Source organism: Cherax quadricarinatus, chromosome 59, assembly GCF_038502225.1.
Source record: "Cherax quadricarinatus isolate ZL_2023a chromosome 59, ASM3850222v1, whole genome shotgun sequence".
Classification (NCBI taxonomy): Eukaryota; Metazoa; Arthropoda; class Malacostraca; order Decapoda; family Parastacidae; genus Cherax; species Cherax quadricarinatus.
The window spans coordinates 11,964,772-11,986,408 of record NC_091350.1 but is presented as its reverse complement, the minus strand read 5'-3'; the positions used below and the strand labels follow the sequence as shown (position 1 = coordinate 11,986,408).

Here is a 21,637-nt window from a genome sequence, read left to right as displayed (position 1 = left end):
GTTAATTATACTTATATTTGTTACTCATATAGAAAATATGAGTAATTGTTATATATACACGTATATAACAATTAATAATTGATCTATAGGTGTGACTGACAGTCCACATGGAGGCAGGTGGGAAAAGGACAGGTGGGAGGAGGGCAGGTGGGAGAAGGACAGGTGGGAGGAGGGCAGGTGGGAGGAGGGCAGGTGGGAGGAGGGCAGGTGGGAGGAGGGCAGGTGGGAGGAGGGCAGGTGGGAGGAGGGCAGGTGGGAGAAGGCAGAGGGTGAACAGGTAAAAGCATAAGGGTGGGCAGGTGGGTAAGTGTAGTGGGTGGGCAGGTGGGCACTAGAGGATGCTGGTAAAGCGGATGAGAGTAATGATACATATAACAAGATAAAGAATGAGTACAAGACGGTCGAGGAGAGCAGCCAGCAGCATCCACTGATGAGTGTGGCTGTCATCCAGACCTCTCTTCTCTCTCCCGCTGCTGCTGCCTTCACCCAGTTCCACCTCCTCGCCCTTCACTGTGAAGGTGTACTCTTGCTGTGTTCTTGATGCCTGACCAAGATAACATTTTGATTCTGAGTATTAACCTGCTAGAAATAATAACCCTGGAAACTTTATTCTGAAGATTAACTTTACTATTAATCCATAATTTATCAGTTTTTGCACAGTGTAACATCAATTCAGTTATTTATAAACACATGTTAGCTAAAATTTCTTATATCATACACAATGTAACATCGAATCAGTTATTTATAAATATATTTTGGCTAAAATTTCTCGTCATCCAGAGCCTCAAACCACTATGAATCGTCGACATATACTTTTAATTTTAACTTAACAATTAAGTCTGGTATCGAATATGATTGGATAGACTTTGATTTCTTTTGTTAGCCAGACGTTATTTGACTCCTATGAGTTGACCAGTTTTCATTGAATCTAATGGTAACTGTTACTACAGACGTGACATGATCGTAGCTCTGCTCCTGTAGTTGTCATTAGTTAATTACAAATAGGTACTTACACTTACCAAAGTAGTGTAGTTTGAGAGGCATAGGAAGTAGGAGAGGGTAAGTAGTGGTGACTTGATGATGTTGGGGAGAGGGTATGGATGAGGATCCCTGGCCAGTCTCACCACCAACGCCGCCACCAACACACTCACCAACACTAACACCAGCTGCTGACACACCAGCCTCACTGTGGGTGAAAAGTGTTTAGATCTGATGAGTATATGTCACATTACCGTAGCTGCAACAAATGCCAACACAGCAAGTTACACACCAAAACTGTTTTGACTTTTTCTCCTGCACACTTAAGTCACTGTCGAGACTTATTTGAAAGGTGGCGGTCACAGCCCACTCTTCGCTTTATTTCAGTTCTACTCATCTCTTGATTTTATTTGTTTTTATGTCAGTTCTATCTCATTTTCTTTTCAAGATAATTGTTTATTCTTAAACTTGTGTAGTCATAGTCACACCTGTATTAGTATATCCTTTACAGAAATTATTTTGAAACTATTCCTCTTCCAACTACTGATTTGCGTCTTTCTTACGTCCTTCCTTCTAACTTTACTCTCTGACAACACTACTTTAATCTCTTCCAGTATATTCTTGTTTTTTCCAACAATTTTGCTTCGCATATTAAAAGTAAAGTTGAATAGAAATATATCTCTCAACTTCCTCTCCTGGCAGTCTATGTATAAATATTAACATTCATTACATTTCCTACTATGTACAAGCTTTTAAGAGACATGTTCGTATTTCTCTCTCATCCTGCGTCATGATTCTCATTACAGACTCACGAAGATTAGACATGAGAAAAACTCACATGAGAAAACTACACAGAAAAGAGACCAGGATGACAGGGAACGAAACAGAATGCATAAAAGATTTCCTGAAAAATAGTCAAAACTATGTTGATGATTACTAATGTACTGACGGAAGTACTAAACCTGTATATCAGTAATATACCTGTGACAGGACTTAAGAAATCGTAATGACGCGACGGGCTGGAGTTTTGAGACTCTATGACCGCGGGTTCAATCCCGGCCGGGGGTATGGTTTACCTGTGACAGGTTTTGAGAATTTTTGTACCCTCGCTAACCAGCTTAGGACCAGGTTTCAAGACGGTGCAAAAGGGGGACTTGGGGACTTCAATCCCCCCAATTTCCCTCAGCCTCCCAAATTAAAATGGCAATAATATTAACAATGCTTCTTCAAAACAAGTGGCCTAGCCCCCTGCCAGCCACACAGCCGTCTTTAAGACCTCACTACAGAAGTTCTAGCTATCCCCTCGTCAGGTTTTTGTGTTAATTGCCTGTTCAACTAGGCTGCTGCTGTTGGTGACTTGCTGGCCCACAAAAACCATCACAGTCTGGTTGATCTGGCACTTGGCGGTATGTGTTCTCTCTAGAACTTATTTGTGATATTTGCTGGTGGTAGGATGACTAGTTCCTACAGGATCACGGATATGGCTCCAGTGCTTCATACTGGGTCTATTTTACACTTGCTGTCATACCCCGCATTCCACTAAGTTATTATGGTATCTTCTTCTTTTTCTTCACTCTAGAGAGCACATTTCAAGTACTTGAGTTATTCCCGGTAGTTTAAATGTTTTATTGGTTTTATGCGGCCGAAAACAATCTCAGTATCTTTTCCAACACTGATATTTCTCCTGCTTTGAACGGAGCCGTCAACACCAGACAATATTCTACAGGAGAGACCACAAGTGATCTGAATGTTTCATTCATGTTAAGCGCTAAACACGTGGGTCATTCAGCACAAGACGTGTGGAGTCTTGATCCTCCGTCTGCTGAACGCGTGACAGACACTCACCTGTGCGTCTACAGTGACTTGAATAGTGCCACCAATCATTGTTTTCCTAAGTTTTAAAGGTTCTCATTACCCGTACTCTCATTTTCCTGGTCTTTCATTTGCCTCAATATGTTCTCCTTTTAAATTTTTCATGTCTCTCCATATCTGAGCAGTTTTTCAACTGTCCGCTGGAACACTTTGTTGACATATATTTGCAAATTTCCAGTTTCGATTTTCATGTGTAGACTAAGTCCGTGTAGACCACAAATGCTTTTTTTTCATAAACTTATATAATTTTATCTTTGGCAGCTCTAGTCATCCTCTCATTTTTTTTTAATTTGGCGTCTCACAACCTTTTCAAAAACGTTAGTACTAAACGTGTGATATTTTTTGCCAGTGTTCTACTGTTTCTCTGCATTGTTTGAGGTACCTGGGTGTTAGTTTGAGGTACCTGGGTGTTAGTTTGAGGTACCTGGGTGCTATTTTGAGGTACCTGGGTGTTAGTTTGAGGTACCTGGGTGTTTTTTTGAGGTACCTGGGTGTTTTTTTGAGGTACCTTAACTACTGGGAACGCTTGGAAGCACTTGACTTGTACTCGTTGGAAGGCAGGAGGGAGAGATATATCATAATCTACACTTGGAAAATCTTGGAAGGAATGGTCTCAAATCTGCACACAGAAATCACTCCCTACGAAAGTAAAAGACTGGGCAGGCGATGCAAAATGCCCCCAATAAAAAGTAGGGGCGCCATTGGTACACTAAGAGAAAACACCATAAGTGTCCGGGGCCCAAAACTGTTCAACAGCCTCCCATCAAGCATTAGGGGAATTGCCAATAAACCCCTGGCTGCCTTCAAGAGAGAGCTGGACAGATACCTAAAGTCAGTGCCGGATCAGCCGGGCTGTGGCTCGTACGTTGGACTGCGTGCGGCCAGCAGTAACAGCCTAGTTGATCAGGCCCTGATCCATCGGGAGGCCTGGTCATGGACAGGGCCGCGGGGGCGTTGATCCCCGGAATAACCTCCAGGTAACCTGGGTGTTAGTTTGAGGTACCTGGGTGTTATTTTGAGCTACCTGGGTGTTAGTTTGAGGTACCTGGGTGTTAGTTTGAGGTACCTGGGTGTTAGTTTAAGGTACCTGGGTGCTATTTTGAGGTACCTGGGTGTTAGTTTGAGGTACCTGGGTGTTTTTTGAGGTACCTGGGTGTTATTTTGAGGTACCTGGGTGTTAGTTTGAGGTACCTGGGTGTTAGTTTGAGGTACCTGGGTGTTAGTTTGAGTTACCTGGGTGTTTTTTTGAGGTACCTGGGTGTTATTTTGAGATACCTGGGTGTTAGTTTGAGGTACCTGGGTGTTAGTTTAAGGTACCTGGGTGCTATTTTGAGGTACCTGGGTGTTAGTTTGAGGTACCTGGGTGTTTTTTGAGGTACCTGGGTGTTATTTTGAGGTACCTGGGTGTTAGTTTGAGGTACCTGGGTGTTAGTTTGAGGTACCTGGGTGTTAGTTTGAGTTACCTGGGTGTTTTTTTGAGGTACCTGGGTGTTATTTTGAGGTACCTGGGTGTTATTTTGAGATACCTGGGTGTTAGTTTGAGGTACCTGGGTGTTAGTTTAAGGTACCTGGGTGCTATTTTGAGGTACCTGGGTGTTAGTTTGAGGTACCTGGGTGTTTTTTGAGGTACCTGGGTGTTATTTTGAGGTACCTGGGTGTTAGTTTGAGGTACCTGGGTGTTAGTTTGAGGTACCTGGGTGTTAGTTTGAGTTACCTGGGTGTTTTTTTGAGGTACCTGGGTGTTATTTTGAGATACCTGGGTGTTAGTTTGAGGTACCTGGGTGCTAGTCTGAGGTACCTGGGTGTTATTTTGAGGTACCTGGGTGTTATTTTGAGGTACCTGGGTGTTAGTTTGAGGTACCTGGGTGTTATTTTGAGGTACCTGGGTGTTATTTTGAGGTACCTGGGTGTTAGTTTGAGGTACATGGGTGTTAGTTTAAGGTACATGGGTGTTAGTTTGAGGTACCTGGGTGTTATTTTGAGGTACCTGGGTGTTAGTTTGAGGTACCTGGGTGTTATTTTGAGGTACATGGGTGTTAGTTTGAGGTACCTGGGTGTTATTTTGAGGTACCTGGGTGTTATTTTGAGGTACCTGGGTGTTATTTTGAGGTACCTGGGTGTTAGTTTGAGATACCTGGGTGTTATTTTGAGGTACCTGGGTGTTAGTTTGAGGTACCTGGGTGTTAGTTTGAGGTACCTGGGTGCTATTTTGAGGTACCTGGGTGTTAGTTTGAGGTTCCTGGGAGTTAGTTTGAGGTACCTGGGTGTTAGTTTGAGGTACCTGGGTGTTAGTTTGAGTTACCTGGTTGCTATTTTGAGGTACCTGGGTGTTATTTTGAGGTACCTGGGTGTTAGATTGAGGTACCTGGGTGTTAGTTTGAGGTACTTGGGTGCTATTTTGAGGTACCTGGGTGTTATTTTTAGGTACCTGGGTGTTAGTTTGAGGTACCTGGGTGTTAGTTTGAGATATCTGGGTGTTATTTTGAGGTACCTGGGTGTTAGTTTGAGGTACCTGGGTGCTATTTTGAGGTACCTGGGTGTTATTTTGAGGTATTTGCGTGTTAGTTTGAGGTACCTGGGTGTTATTTTGAGGTACCTGGGTGTTATTTTGAGGTACCTGGGTGTTATTTTGAGGTACCTGGGTGTTAGTTTGAGGTACCTGGGTGTTAGTTTGAGGTACCTGGGTGCTATTTTGAGGTACCTGGGTGTTATTTTGAGGTACCTGTGTGTTAGTTTGAGGTACCTGGGTGTTATTTTGAGGTACCTGGGTGTTATTTTGAGGTACCTGGGTGTTATTTTGAGGTACCTGGGTGTTAGTTCAAGGTACCTGGGCGTTAGTTTGAGGTACCTGGGTGCTATTTTGAGGTACTTGGGAGTTACATTGAGGTACCTGGGTGTTAGTTTGAAGTACCTGGGTGATAGTCTGAGGTACCTGGGTGTTATTTTGAGGTACCTGGGTGTTATTTTGAGGTACCTGGGTGTTATTTTGAGGTACCTGGGTGTTAGTTCAAGGTACCTGGGTGTTAGTTTGAGGTACCTGGGTGTTATTTTGAGGTACCTGGGTGTTATTTTGAGGTACCTGGGTGTTAGTTTGAGGTACCTGGGTGCTAGTTTGAGGTATCTGGGTGTTATTTTGAGATACCTGGGTGTTATTTTGAGGTACCTGAGTGTTATTTTGAGGTACCTGGGTGTTATTTTGAGGTACCTGGGTGTTAGTTTGAGGTACCTGGGTGCTAGTTTGAGGTATCTGGGTGTTATTTTGAGGTACCTGGGTGATAGTTTGAGGTACCTGGGTGCTAGTTTGAGGTACCTGGGTGTTATTTTGAGGTACCTGGGTGTTATTTTGAGGTACCTGGGTGTTATTTCGAGGTACCTGGATGTTAGTTTGAGGTACCTGGGTGTTAGCTTGAGGTACCTGGGTGTTAGTTTGAGGTACCTGGGTGTTATTTTAAGGCACCTGGGTGCTAGTTTGAGGTACCTGGGTGTTATTTTGAGGTACCTGGGTGTTAGTTTGAGGTACCTGGGTGTTAGTTTGAGGTACCTGGGTGTTATTTTGAGGTACCTGGGTGTTATTCTGAGGTACCTGAGTGATAGTTTGAGGTATCTGGGTGTTATTTTGAGGTACCTGGGTGTTATTTTGAGGTACCTGGGTGTTACTTAGAGGTACCTGGGTGTTAGTTTGAGGTACCTGGGTGTTATTTTGAGGTACCTGGGTAATAGTTTGAGGTACCTGGGTGCTAGTTTGAGGTACCTGGGTGTTATTTCGAGGTACCTGGGTGTTATTTCGAGGTACCTGGATGTTAGTTTGAGGTACCTGGGTGTTAGTTTGAGGTACCTGGGTGTTATTTTGAGGTACCTGGGTGTTATTTTGAGGTACCTGGGTGTTAGTTTGAGGTACCTGGGTGTTATTTTGAGGTACCTGAGTGATAGTTTGAGGTACCTTGGTGCTAGTTTGAGGTACCTGGGTGTTATTTTGAGGTACCTGGGTGTTATTTTGAGGTACCTGGGTGTTATTTCGAGGTACCTGGATGTTAGTTTGAGGTACCTGGGTGTTAGTTTGAGGTACCTGGGTGTTAGTTTGAGGTACCTGGGTGTTATTTTGAGGCACCTGGGTGCTAGTTTGAGGTACCTGGGTGTTATTTTGAGGTACCTGGGTGTTAGTTTGAGGTACCTGGGTGTTAGTTTGAGGTACCTGGGTGTTAGTTTGAGGTACCTGGGTGTTATTTTGAGGTACCTGAGTGATAGTTTGAGTTACCTGGGTGTTATTTTGAGGTACCTGAGTGTTAGTTTGAGGTACCTGGGTGTTAGTTTGAGGTACCTGGGTGCTAGTTTGAGGTACCTGGGTGTTATTTTGAGGCACCTGGGTGCTAGTTTGAGGTACCTGGGTGTTATTTTGAGGTACCTGGGTGTTAGTTTGAGGTACCTGGGTGTTAGTTTGAGGTACCTGGGTGTTAGTTTGAGGTACCTGGGTGTTATTTTGAGGTACCTGAGTGATAGTTTGAGTTACCTGGGTGTTATTTTGAGGTACCTGAGTGATAGTTTGAGGTACCTGGGTGTTATTTTGAGGTACCTGGGTGTTATTTTGAGGTACCTGGGTGATAGTTTGAGGTACCTGGGTGTTAGTTTGAGGTACCTGGGTGTTAGTTTGAGGTACCTGGGTGCTAGTTTGAGGTACCTGGGTGTTATTTTGAGGTACCTGGGTGTTATTTTGAGGTACCTGGGTGATAGTTTGAGGTACCTGGGTGTTAGTTTGAGGTACCTGGGTGTTAGTTTGAGGTACCTGGGTGCTAGGTTGAGGTACCTGGGTGTTAGTTTGAGGTACCTGGGTGTTAGTTTGAGGTACCTGGGTGTTAGTTTGAGGTACTTGGGTGCTAGTTTGAGGTACCTGGGTGTTAGTTTGAGGTACCTGGGTGTTAGTTTAAGGTACCTGGGTGTTAGTTTGAGGTACCTGGGTGTTATTTTGAGGTACCTGGGTGCTAGTTTGAGGTAACTGGGTGTTATTTTGAGGTAACTGGGTGTTAGTTTGAGGTACCTGGGTGTTAGTTTGAGGTACCTGGGTGTTATTTTGAGGTACCTGGGTGCTAGTTTGAGGTACCTGGGTGTTAGTTTGAGGTACCTGGGTGCTAGTTTGAGGTACCTCGGTGTTAGTTTGAGGTACCTGGGTGTTAGTTTGAGGTACCTGGGTGCTAGTTTGAGGTACCTGGGTGCTAGTTTGAGGTACCTGGGTGTTAGTTTGAGGTACCTGGGTGCTAGTTTGAGGTACCTGGGTGTTAGTTTGAGGTACCTGGGTGCTAGCCTGAGGTACCTGGGTGTTAGTTTGAGGTACCTGGGTGCTAGTTTGAGGTACCTGGGTGCTAGTTTGAGGTACCTGGGTGCTAGTTTGAGGCACCTGGGTGTTAGTTTGAGGTACCTGGGTGTTAGTTTGAGGTACCTGGGTGTTAGTTTGAGGTACCTGGGTGTTAGTTTGAGGTACCTGGGTGTTAGTTTGAGGTACCTGGGTGTTAGTTTGAGGTACCTGGGTGTTAGTTTGAGGTACCTGGGTGTTAGTTTGAGGTACCTGGGTGCTAGTTTGAGGTACCTGGGTGTTAGTTTGAGGTACCTGGGTGTTAGTTTGAGGTACCTGGGTGTTAGTTTGAGGTACCTGGGTGTTAGTTTGAGGTACCTGGGTGTTAGTTTGAGGTACCTGGGTGTTAGTTTGAGGTACCTGGGTGTTAGTTTGAGGTACCTGGGTGTTAGTTTGAGGTACCTGTGTGCTATTTTGAGGTACCTGGGAGTTATATTGAGGTACCTGGGTGTTAGTTTGAAGTACCTGGGTGATAGTCTGAGGTACCTGGGTGTTATTTTGAGGTACCTGGGTGTTATTTTGAGGTACCTGGGTGTTATTTTGAGGTACCTGGGTGTTAGTTCAAGGTACCTGGGTGTTAGTTTGAGGTACCTGGGTGTTATTTTGAGGTACCTGGGTGTTATTTTGAGGTACCTGGGTGTTAGTTTGAGGTACCTGGGTGCTAGTTTGAGGTATCTGGGTGTTATTTTGAGATACCTGGGTGTTATTTTGAGGTACCTGAGTGTTATTTTGAGGTACCTGGGTGTTATTTTGAGGTACCTGGGTGTTAGTTTGAGGTACCTGGGTGCTAGTTTGAGGTATCTGGGTGTTATTTTGAGGTACCTGGGTGATAGTTTGAGGTACCTGGGTGCTAGTTTGAGGTACCTGGGTGTTATTTTGAGGTACCTGGGTGTTATTTTGAGGTACCTGGGTGTTATTTCGAGGTACCTGGATGTTAGTTTGAGGTACCTGGGTGTTAGCTTGAGGTACTTTGGGTGTTAGTTTGAGGTACCTGGGTGTTATTTTAAGGCACCTGGGTGCTAGTTTGAGGTACCTGGGTGTTATTTTGAGGTACCTGGGTGTTAGTTTGAGGTACCTGGGTGTTAGTTTGAGGTACCTGGGTGTTATTTTGAGGTACCTGGGTGTTATTTTGAGGTACCTGAGTGATAGTTTGAGGTATCTGGGTGTTATTTTGAGGTACCTGGGTGTTATTTTGAGGTACCTGGGTGTTACTTTGAGGTACCTGGGTGTTAGTTTGAGGTACCTGGGTGTTATTTTGAGGTACCTGGGTAATAGTTTGAGGTACCTGGGTGCTAGTTTGAGGTACCTGGGTGTTATTTCGAGGTACCTGGGTGTTATTTCGAGGTACCTGGATGTTAGTTTGAGGTACCTGGGTGTTAGTTTGAGGTACCTGGGTGTTAGTTTGAGGTACCTGGGTGTTAGTTTGAGGTACCTGGGTGTTAGTTTGAGGTACCTGGGTGTTATTTTGAGGTACCTGAGTGATAGTTTGAGGTACCTTGGTGCTAGTTTGAGGTACCTGGGTGTTATTTTGAGGTACCTGGGTGTTATTTTGAGGTACCTGGGTGTTATTTCGAGGTACCTGGATGTTACTTTGAGGTACCTGGGTGTTAGTTTGAGGTACCTGGGTGTTAGTTTGAGGTACCTGGGTGTTATTTTGAGGCAACTGGGTGCTAGTTTGAGGTACCTGGGTGTTATTTTGAGGTACCTGGGTGTTAGTTTGAGGTACCTGGGTGTTAGTTTGAGGTACCTGGGTGTTAGTTTGAGGTACCTGGGTGTTATTTTGAGGTACCTGAGTGATAGTTTGAGTTACCTGGGTGTTATTTTGAGGTACCTGAGTGTTAGTTTGAGGTACCTGGGTGTTAGTTTGAGGTACCTGGGTGCTAGTTTGAGGTACCTGGGTGTTATTTTGAGGAACCTGGGTGCTAGTTTGAGGTACCTGGGTGTTATTTTGAGGTACCTGGGTGTTAGTTTGAGGTACCTGGGTGTTAGTTTGAGGTACCTGGGTGTTAGTTTGAGGTACCTGGGTGCTAGTTTGAGGTACCTGGGTGTTATTTTGAGGTACCTGGGTGTTATTTTGAGGTACATGGGTGATAGTTTGAGGTACCTGGGTGTTAGTTTGAGGTACCTGGGTGTTAGTTTGAGGTACCTGGGTGCTAGGTTGAGGTACCTGGGTGTTAGTTTGAGGTACCTGGGTGTTAGTTTGAGGTACCTGGGTGTTAGTTTGAGGTACTTTGGTGCTAGTTTGAGGTACCTGGGTGTTAGTTTGAGGTACCTGGGTGTTAGTTTGAGGTACCTGGGTGTTATTTTGAGGCACCTGGGTGCTAGTTTGAGGTACTTGGGTGTTATTTTGAGGTACCTGGGTGCTAGTTTGAGGTACCTGGGTGTTAGTTTGAGGTACCTGGGTGTTATTTTGAGGTACCTGGGTGCTAGTTTGAGGTAACTGGGTGTTAGTTTGAGGTACCTGGGTGTTAGTTTGAGGTACCTGGGTGTTATTTTGAGGTACCTGGGTGTTATTTTGAGGTACCTGGGTGCTAGTTTGAGGTACTTGGGTGTTAGTTTGAGGTACCTGGGTGCTAGTTTGAGGTACCTCGGTGTTAGTTTGAGGTACCTGGGTGTTAGTTTGAGGTACCTGGGTGCTAGTTTGAGGTACCTGGGTGCTAGTTTGAGGTACCTGGGTGTTAGTTTGAGGTACCTGGGTGCTAGTTTGAGGTACCTGGGTGTTAGTTTGAGGTACCTGGGTGCTAGTCTGAGGTACCTGGGTGTTAGTTTGAGGTACCTGGGTGCTAGTTTGAGGTACCTGGGTGCTAGTTTGACGTACCTGGGTGCTAGTTTGAGGTACCTGGGTGTTAGTTTGAGGTACCTGGGTGTTAGTTTGAGGTACCTGGGTGTTAGTTTGAGGTACCTGGGTGTTAGTTTGAGGTACCTGGGTGTTAGTTTGAGGTACCTGGGTGTTAGTTTGAGGTACCTGGGTGTTAGTTTGAGGTACCTGGGTGTTAGTTTGAGGTACCTGGGTGCTAGTTTGAGGTACCTGGGTGTTAGTTTGAGGTACCTGGGTGTTAGTTTGAGGTACCTGGGTGTTAGTTTGAGGTACCTGGGTGTTAGTTTGAGGTACCTGGGTGTTAGTTTGAGGTACCTGGGTGTTAGTTTGAGGTACCTGGGTGTTAGTTTGAGGTACCTGGGTGTTAGTTTGAGGTACCTGGGTGTTAGTTTGAGGTACCTGGGTGCTAGTTTGAGGTACCTGGGTGTTAGTTTGAGGTACCTGGGTGCTAGTTTGAGGTACCTGGGTGTTAGTTTGAGGTACCTGGGTGTTAGTTTGAGGTACCTGGGTGCTAGTTTGAGGTACCTGGGTGTTAGTTTGAGGTACCTGGGTGTTAGTTTGAGGTACCTGGGTGCTAGTTTGAGGTACCTGGGTGTTAGTTTGAGGTACCTGGGTGTCAGTTTGAGGTACCTGGGTGTTAGTTTGAGGTACCTGGGTGTTAGTTTGAGGTACATGGGTGTTAGTTTGAGGTACCTGGGTGCTAGTTTGAGGTACCTGGGTGTTAGTTTGAGGTACCTGGGTGCTAGTTTGAGGTACCTGGGTGTTAGTTTGAGGTACCTGGGTGTTAGTTTGAGGTACCTGGGTGTTAGTTTTGTTGCATCATCTGGATTTTTCACATTTAAAAATATTTACAATTTGTTTTGCTCTTTCCTTAACACGTTTCATTGTTTATTTTGATCATCTTTCACCTGGTGTGGATGTTTTAGTCTCTGCTCTACACCAGTAACATCTTGGTGTGCATTACCTTCCCTTCGTTGTGGCATAAGCTCACATTTTTACTACAACTATTACTAAGCGCTAAACACACAAGGGTCGTGTAGCGGCTCGCATTTTTAGCAATTCTCTAATCGTTTTTTTCTTCTATCTTGCATTTTTTTACGTTCCCTTTTAAATATCAGATATTCTTGTACAAACAAAACAGAGTAGAGAATAGCCAGGGTAGACAAAGACAGGCTGTGTATCATTAGCCAGGGTAGACAAAGGCTGTGTATCATTAGCCAGGGTAGACAAAGGCTGTGTATCATTAGATATTCATTAGCCAGGGTACAAACTGTGTAATTAGCCACAAAGGCTGTGTATCATTAGCCAGGGTAGACAAAGGCTGTGTATCATTAGCCAGGGTAGACAAAGGCTGTGTATCATTAGCCAGGGTAGACAAAGGCTGTGTATCATTAGCCAGGGTAGACAAAGACAGGCTGTGTATCATTAGCACAGCTAATACAGGGGAACACACACTAAAACTGACTACCGGAGGAGTCTAAGAGATATCAGGAAAGACTCGTGCAGCTTCAGAGTTGTAGCAGAGTAAAACAAACTGGAAAGTGACGTAGTTAAGACACGTAGAAGGTGAACTTACTGATGAGCGGAGTGTGTGTAGGAGCGTGGACGACCACCTGGGTGGTGTAGGTTAAGAAGAGAAGGTTGAGCAGTAGACAGAAGCCCCCAAAGATGAGCTTCTCTCCAGCACCAGGTGGCAGCAGGAACACCACCAGCGTCAGTAGTGACAGACCTGTAGCACAAAAAGAGTATTCGGACGATTGTATGAAATTGTCAGATTTGTCAGGCCTGCAGAACACTGCAGAAAAAAAACGTTAAAATTCCGATGTGGAAAATGCAGGCTTAATACTTCTTGATGTGGGTACAATCCACTGACAAGTATCTTCTAGTACTGTACTGAAGGCACATCTCATGCAAGAGACGTGTAAGATCCCTGGCAATCATCCATGCAAAACATGAACAAACTATGCATCATTGCAACTTGAGGAGTTTCAGATCGCTTGAGTCAAGTTACTGTGAATGGAGAAGCAAGAAAGGCTTGGAGTCAAGTAACGGCCACTGATGAGACGAGACACTGTTTTGAAGAAATGTGTAAGAGAAGAGTAGCGAGGGTGGAGACAGAGACAGTAGTAGTTTACAGACAGCTGCTCTTGTAATAGCGTAGATCTTTGTTAAACAATGATGTACTCTCGTCTGAGTCAGGAGAACATTAACTCGGCAACAAGGAATGAGATCAGGTAGTGACAGTTGATGTGATGTGATGTGAGTATTTCAGAACATGCATCAAAGGCAGTGAGGATGGGAACATTGACTGCAGTAATTTACTACAATAATGATATGCAATACTGACATAAGGAATTAGACCCATGTGTAACACCTGGACATCTTCAAGTAAAGCTGCCCAGGTGTTCCAAACGTGTATAATTCTTCTTGTAGTAACTCACAGACAGCTGGTATTTTTACGGTGTATGTGTAGGCGGAGGCAGAGCGTCGCAGAGTAATGGAGACGTCGATTGTGATGTAAGGTTCAGAGCAGCAAGGGTAGTACTTGATCACCCTGGTTATATTGGATCGCAGCACTTCCCACTCAGATATTGATATCTCACCTCCCTCCACAGCACGTGTCATCAGGTCGAACTGTGTGCAGGACACGGGGAGAAACATCGTAGTTCCTGTAGTCTGATGTAGTGTACATTGGCATACATGGGAAAGACAGATACCAAAGGGCTTTGAAATCCACACCGAAGCTGTCTGCCGAGAAGATCTATCTTCTTTTGCCTAGATTAAGGACTAGCGTGCATTATCCTCTTACATAAATTAAAGACAGAAAATCAGAAGACTATTGTGTATATAAACACTCCTCAACCCCTGCTGGGATGAACATCACTTAACTGTAAACTTTTATCCACGTAACCAAATGGCCACTAGTACATTTCTAACCTATTGGGGGGCGGGGGGTTACGGGTGGAGCCCCTAGCAAATCCATGAATTAGCGAAGGCAAAACAGACATTCTTCTTCTTCTTCTTCTTCTTCTTCTTCTTCTTATTATTATTATTATTATTATTATTATTATTATTATTTTATTCATGACGGAACGCTTAACCCGGAAGGCTCATGCACCGCTTGAAGAATGGGAGACAAATCAGATTTGATACATTCAAAGGTAAAGCAGCTCCACTGTACTGGATCAAGAGACCACCATCAATGAACCAATAACTAAAAAATGAAAAGACAGTGAATAATTCAGAGGCAGCGGCAACCTTTGCCAAGATGACTCTTGAAGTGCCTCTGTGACGCTGAAAAGCTCTTGATCCAGAGAACTATAGCTCCCATTCCAGACTCAAACTTTATTATCTCCCTACGGGTTTAGCGCATACTCCGGAAATTGCATTTTAAGGGGAAGCCTGAGCAGAATCTTAACATTTTATAAGAAATTAAAAATCTTGACAATGTGTTTAATATAGATTATTTTTTGGAGTCCTTGTAGCTTTTTTAATAATTATTTCAGAGATTTTTACCTCTAGTGCATCTGAGGAGACCTGAAGGTCTAGTAGAAAGCCATGGTGGACCCAGGATCCTATCTTGACCACGCAGGTGTGTTTGTCGTGAGGCCAGTACGTCAGATCCATCACACAAGTGAAGTGCAGCTGTACCGGCGGTACAAACAACACCCTTCCCTCTGGGTACACCAGGGTGGGCAGCTGTGACTGGTGCAGGTGGTAGTCCTCTCGTGCCCTCAACAATAGGAATATATATATATATATATATATATATATATATATATATATATATATATATATATATATATATATATACATACATACATTATAAGAAAAGCTGTCAGCATTTTATGGGAATAGGGAATATTACAGCGGATGTTGCAGGATGAGAAGTGTGATGTAATTACAGGAATGTTGGGAATAGATAATAGATAGTTATATAGGTATACAGAGAGATGCAGACAGATAGAAAGTTACAGAGTGACAAGTATATATATATGTATATGTATATATATATATATATATATATATATATATATATATATATATATATATATATATATGCAATAAGATCACAGTAAACAGGTGATTTCAGAATATGCAAAACAACCACTCTGAAAAAATAGAGAAATTCCAAGCGCTTTCGTGACTACTCACATTATCAAGGAACTATGAAAGTAAAGCATCCAAGGAAGCTATATAAGGGGTCTGGCCAGCACCTCACTATCAGATCCCACAACGGTTTAAACACCTGACGCGCGCCGACCCAACTTGGATAGGTCCTTGGCACAACTCACCTCACAAACTATTCTACCCAAGAAATAAGAAATTTTAACGATTATTTGTCCAGTGTATTATTAAATTCTTCCCAATTATAATTATAATTAATAGAATTTGGGAAGAATTTAATAATACACTGGACAAATAATCGTTAAAATTTCTTATTTCTTGGGTAGAATAATTTGTGGGGTGAGTTGTGCCAAGGACCTATCCAAGTTGGGTCGGCGCGCGTCAGGTGTTTAAACCGTTGTGGGATCTGATAGTGAGGTGCTGGCCAGACCCCTTATATAGCTTCCTTGGATGCTTTACTTTCATAGTTCCTTGATAATGTGAGTAGTCACGAAAGCGCTTGGAATTTCTCTATTCTTTCAGAGTGGTTGTTTTGCATATATATATATATATATATATATATATATATATATATATATATATATATATATATATATATATATATATATATATATATATATATATATATGTTTGTCAGAAAGAGAAAGAGGAGAAGCCCTTACGAGTTGTAGACAGTGAGGTCAGGTTTCCAGATGTCGTCTGGATCCATACCAAGACGGTCCAGATCCATGTGATCCTCCAGGCTCCACTTGAGACGAAGATCCATCCAGCTCTGATGGATAACACATTGTTCGTTACTATACTACTTTCACCCCGCCAACATTATGCTACATAAAGCCTGCACTAGAACTACAAGCCTACGCCAGTACTTCCCCACACGATTGTAGGTAATGGGGGTAGATACCCACACTATGGTACAGCAGGTAATGGTATGGGATATCTATACGATAGGAGGTATATCTATACGATAGGAGGTATATCTATACGATAGGAAGTTTATGGGCTAACTCATAAACTCACACAAATCAATCAGGAAAGAGACACAATGGGGCATTAAAAATAGTTAGATTTCACAAAGGCTTTTGATACCGTACCTCATGATAACCTCAACTGAAAAATTACACTGATGGAATACAACGCCATCTAGTACAACGAATGAGAAACGGGAATGTAGGTATAATTTTTATTATTATTCCTAAATTGAGCTAATGGATATTAAAGTCAGAGGAATTTAACTTCATTGTAAAATATGCATTATCCACGGAGATGAGGTTAAGTAAGATTTGTCAGGAAACATAACAAGTGTTTCTTGACGCGGGTCTTAGTCATGTGATGACCCACCACTGGAACTTATGGTTATCTGACCGAGGCCTTCCACTGGCTTACCGGTCCGCCTCTTATTTTTTTTATTTTTGTCATAATAATACCCATGGAGATTTTATTGAAAATGGTATAAAATACTGACAAGTTGAAACTAAGACACATGTACAACAGTTGGGTATCTTTATTGTTAAAACGTTTCACCTACACAGTAGGTTTCTTCAGTCAAATACAGAGGCAGCAGTGTAGTGGTGAAATAAAGATGATGTAATCAATCCATCAACTTTGCAGAAATAGTATTTGAGGTGGTTAGTCCCTCAGCCTGGAGAAGAGTTCAGCTTCATGGTCTGGAATGTTATCGTTCCAGACCATGGAGGTGAACTCTCCTCCAGGCTGACCACCGGACCACCTCAAATACTATTTCTCCAAGATTGATGCATTGATTACATCGTCTTTATTTCACCACTACACTGCTACCTCTGTATTTGACTGAAGAAACCTACTGTGTAGGTGAAACGTTTCAACAATAAAGATACCCAACTGTTGTACATGTGTCTTAATTATTAATCAAGGATAAAAACAACTTGGTAATGGTCTAGAATGGACCGAAATGTAGCCTAAAGCTACCCTCTCAACCTATCTACCTACCTGGAGGGCGCTCCGGGGGCGTTGATCCCCGGACACCACGTGCATGATTGTTGTTGTAACTACAAACACTTAAGACAGGACACCACGTGCATGACTGTTGTTGTAACTACAAACACTTAAGACAGGACACCACGTGCATGACTGTTGTTGTAACTACAAACACTTAAGACAGGACACCACATGCATGACTGTTGTTGTAACTACAAACACTTAAGACAGGACACCACATGCATGACTGTTGTTGTAACTACAAACACTTAAGACAGGACACCACATGCATGACTGTTGTTGTAACTACAAACACTTAAGACAGGACACCACATGCATGACTGTTGTTGTAACTACAAACACTTAAGACAGGACACCACGTGCATGACTGTTGTTGTAACTACAAACACTTAAGACAGGACACCACGTGCATGACTATTGTTGTAACTACAAACACTTAAGACAGGACACCACGTGCATGACTGTTGTTGTAAGTACACATAGGTAAACACGAATATGTAATCAAACCCAGATAGACACATGCAGACACAGAAAAACACTCCCACACAGACACAGGAAAACACTCCCACACAAACACATCCACACATACAATACACAGGCAGCTGGAGACACAGTGGGTAAGCATTACACAGTGAGAGTTAAAGAAATAAAATAATGATTGGCCTAACTATAAATATCCGGGGTGTCCTGCCTGGTTGGTAACTGTGTCAGTGGTGAGTGTAGTCTGTCAGTGTATGAGCCAGTGTGTCGGTATGTAACTGTGTCAGTGGTGAGTGTAGTCTGTCAGTGTGTGAGCCAGTGTGTCGGTATGTAACTGTGTCAGTGGTGAGTGTAGTCTGTCAGTGTGTGAGCCAGTGTGTCGGTATGTAACTGTGTCAGTGGTGAGTGTAGTCTGTCAGTGTGTCAGCCAGTGTGTCGGTATGTAACTGTGTCAATGGTGAGTGTAGTCTGTAAGTGTGTGAGCCAGTGTGTCAGTATGTAACTGTGTCAGTGGTGAGTGTAGTCTGTCAGTGTGTGATTATTATTATTATTATTATAATCAAAAAGAAGCGTGTCAGTGTGTGAGCCAGTGTGTCGGTATGTAACTGTGTTAGTGGTGAGTGTAGTCTGTCAGTGTGTGAGCCAGTGTGTCGGTATGTAACTGTGTCAGTGGTGAGTGTAGTCTGTCAGTGTGTGAGCCAGTGTGTCGGTATGTAACTGTGTCAGTGGTGAGTGTAGTCTGTCAGTGTATGAGCCAGTGTGTCGGTATGTAACTGTGTCAGTGGTGAGTGTAGTCTGTCAGTGTGTCAGCCAGTGTGTCGGTATGTAACTGTGTCAATGGTGAGTGTAGTCTGTAAGTGTGTGAGCCAGTGTGTCAGTATGTAACTGTGTCAGTGGTGAGTGTAGTCTGTCAGCGTGTGAGCCAGTGTGTCGGTATGTAACTGTGTTAGTGGTGAGTGTAGTCTGTCAGTGTGTGAGCCAGTGTGTCGGTATGTAACTGTGTCAGTGGTGAGTGTAGTCTGTCAGTGTGTGAGCCAGTGTCTCGGTATGTAACTGTGTCAGTGTCAGTGGTCAGTTTGTCAGTATGTGTCAGTGAGTGTTTATGAAAGATCAGTGTCAGATCGTAGTCCCACCTTTCAACCTTCACATGGTCTTACATTGCTGGTTCTTCTGAACCTTGATGTTGTTCATAGTCACTTGGATACTCTTATATTTACTCATGGAGCTGAATATTGAGTTTCCTTTCAATACTTTCCCATGCAGCTCGTTTAATTTTGAACTACCATTAGACAGAAGAAGTATTTCCCAGCTCCTCTGTGGTACATCTGAGGTGTCCTTTTCATTCCGTTTTCTTGTTCCTTTACCTCTCGTATTAAACATATTTTTCTAATCCACACTCTCAGTATCTCTAAATGTCCTCTATGTGATGAGTATATCTCCTCTGAATCTTCATTCTTCCAGTACCTTGAAGTTGGTTGGTTAATGAGGTTCAGAGCCACCTACTACACCGGCGTCGCAGAGGCTGCACTCAACTTTTTCATCACTAGACTAAATGCTTTAATCTCTATTTCAAGGATGAAAGTAAACTTTCATTTTATATACGCTGAGAGACACACGTCATGGAAACAGCCTGTTAGATGCCTTCACATTTTTATCATAGCTCAATCGCCTCGGTTCAGGGACTGATTTGGTTCCAAGAAAACCAGTTTTCTTGAGGTACTGTTCCTGTGTTGCTCTGCATTCTTTCTTACTGACTTGATATGTAAGAGCATTGTCTTGAATGACTCACTATTAGGTCCTCAAAGGAAGTTCTCGGATCTGACCGACTTATTTACCCTGCTAAGATGATTTAATATATGCTTATATCCGGCGAGATGGGCTGTGTGATCTTCACTCTTACGATCATAATAACAATATATACGGGTTATGGTATTTTAATACGGTGTGCCGTGCTGATGATTCCAGGTTTTGACAGTAAACCAACCAATTGATGACGGGGTATTACCTATGCTTGGATGGACAGGTCTCATATGTATCCCTGGTGTGTGTTTACACATTATACAGAGGGATGTATGGAATCACATGTAAAAAACGTTTTTCTTGATCACTTCTTTTCAGCACTGAACATGTATCGCAGGAACTGTAATGTTCGTTGCACAAATATACGTAGCTGTGGAAACTGGCTCATAAGTATCTTCTATTTCCAAATAGTCTGTGTATTTTACGCTGCTAGTCTGTAGAATTCATTTTAACAACAACCCTCACTCTTTATGCACAATAGTCTTATGGATGCTTGGTAAGGTTATATAGATCAGTGATGACTTTAAGTTAAATGATGGTTATGGATGGCTATAATATGGGGACTATGTTAACACCTTGTGCAAAACACTTCTGGATACCCTAGTCTCCAAAACCGTAGTTCATAATGTAGACAGCCCAGACAGCCCATGCTGTCTGCCAGCTTAGTTCATATTTCGCGCCACTCAAGTGTTGCCCTCTGTAGCCAGGCCTCTCGGTAGGCATGCCAGCCTGTCTGCCCATGCCTCGCTCTCACTCACACAGCGGCCTAGCAGCAAGACACAAAGCCTACTAGAAGCTCTCTCTCGTGGGATGGCCCTCCCGGGCCATGGGCTCAAACACGCAAGCCTGTGTACCCACAACGACTTTCAATAAACTAAGAAGCCTCCGAAGACGTATCATTTACTCCCCGCTACCGTACTACCAAACGAACCCGTTATAATAATGAGTATATTTATGTATTATTGTGTAGGTTAGGAAGCCAGTGTTTTAGTGCTTGAGTCAGTGGGTGTGTCAGTGGGTGTGTCAGTGGGTGTGTCAGTGGGTGTGTCAGTGGGTGTTAGTGTGTGTCAGTGGGTGTAACGTACAGCAGCGGTACTTACATGAGACAAATAACTAAGTATCTCCATGGATTGTGTTTCCTCGTGCTGTAACACAAACAAACGCCATCAATTGTAAACACAACATATACACTGCAAAAGTTATATATATACATTCCGATTATAAATAAGTGTAAATATTATAATAATCCTGGCTGACAGAAGCAAGACAATAACGAGAGCTGACAAGTGAGACTCACTCGCACTTTAAACAAAATAAACCTAATGAAGATTTCACGCCACACTGGAGCTTTCTCACTCACAGTGAGGGAGTAGTGAGGGAGCAAGGGTGAAGGGATGGGTATGAGGGAGAGTACAAGGAAGAGTACATGTTCCGAAACTCCCTTTCTTTAACGGCATTAACGGTTGTAACGGATATTAACGGCTGCCACAACACCTTCAGTGAGAATCTTTCACTAATGCTACAGACATACAAGACGCCATTTATATGTAAGAGAAACACTCAGCTCCTATTAGGGTGTTTAAAAAGTCTTGTTAGTGAATATGTAGATATTTATGTGAAGCGGTAAACCCGTATGGGTCAGAGCATGGGGTGGTGGAGGCTCGACCCTCCGTCTGACAACTATGACACACAAAGCCCTGTCTGGCAGGCAAACATCCAAGGCAATCTATTAGCTTAATTCACTGTTGCTTCTAACTGCCTCTTAACACACTGTTAATGTGCCTTTTATAGGGTGTGAAGAAGCTTAATGTAATAATGAACGTTCTTTACAAGTGAGTATAACTGAGTTATCCGACTCTCAGTAGTGTTTTAACTGAGTCAAGACGCAGACCAGCTCACAGAGGCCAGGTGTGGCATAGAAGGTGAGGGAATGTGTAAGGGCCACCCTTAATACAGCTGTAAGTTTCACCTAATGGGTGACCCTTAACACAGATGTAGTATAACATGATGGCCAGAAAGAAGTATACATATTTAAAATGCTAAAGTGGCGGAGTGAATTTAGTCAAATTATAAATGTCATAATTTTTTAACAATCATTCACCAGACTTGTTTGACTCAGATTCTGGAGTTAAGAAGTAAAAATAATATTATACCAGGACAAGTAAATATAATGTAAGACTTTGAAATTGTTATATAAATTAGAAAACCGACAAGTAGAGGAGCGAGACACATGTGCAACA

General features: G+C 43.1%; 1 protein-coding gene across 2 annotated transcripts in view; it reads right to left on the bottom strand.

Annotated features, from left to right (window-relative positions):
- Positions 1 to 6: 6 nt before the first annotated feature.
- LOC128698805 (acetylcholine receptor subunit alpha-like) overlaps positions 7 to 21,637 on the bottom strand; it is a 63,596-nt gene continuing 41,965 nt past the window's right edge. For both annotated transcript variants that reach the window (XM_053791196.2, XM_053791197.2), the window contains exons 4-10: positions 20,498 to 20,542; positions 15,803 to 15,912; positions 14,529 to 14,745; positions 13,454 to 13,646; positions 12,589 to 12,741; positions 1,020 to 1,186; positions 7 to 544 (exon numbers count right to left, since the gene is read on the bottom strand). In XM_053791196.2, the coding sequence (XP_053647171.1) occupies positions 332 to 544; positions 1,020 to 1,186; positions 12,589 to 12,741; positions 13,454 to 13,646; positions 14,529 to 14,745; positions 15,803 to 15,912; positions 20,498 to 20,542 (1,098 nt within the window). In that variant the 3' untranslated portion in view covers positions 7 to 331. The remainder of the gene's footprint in view (positions 545 to 1,019; positions 1,187 to 12,588; positions 12,742 to 13,453; positions 13,647 to 14,528; positions 14,746 to 15,802; positions 15,913 to 20,497; positions 20,543 to 21,637) is intronic.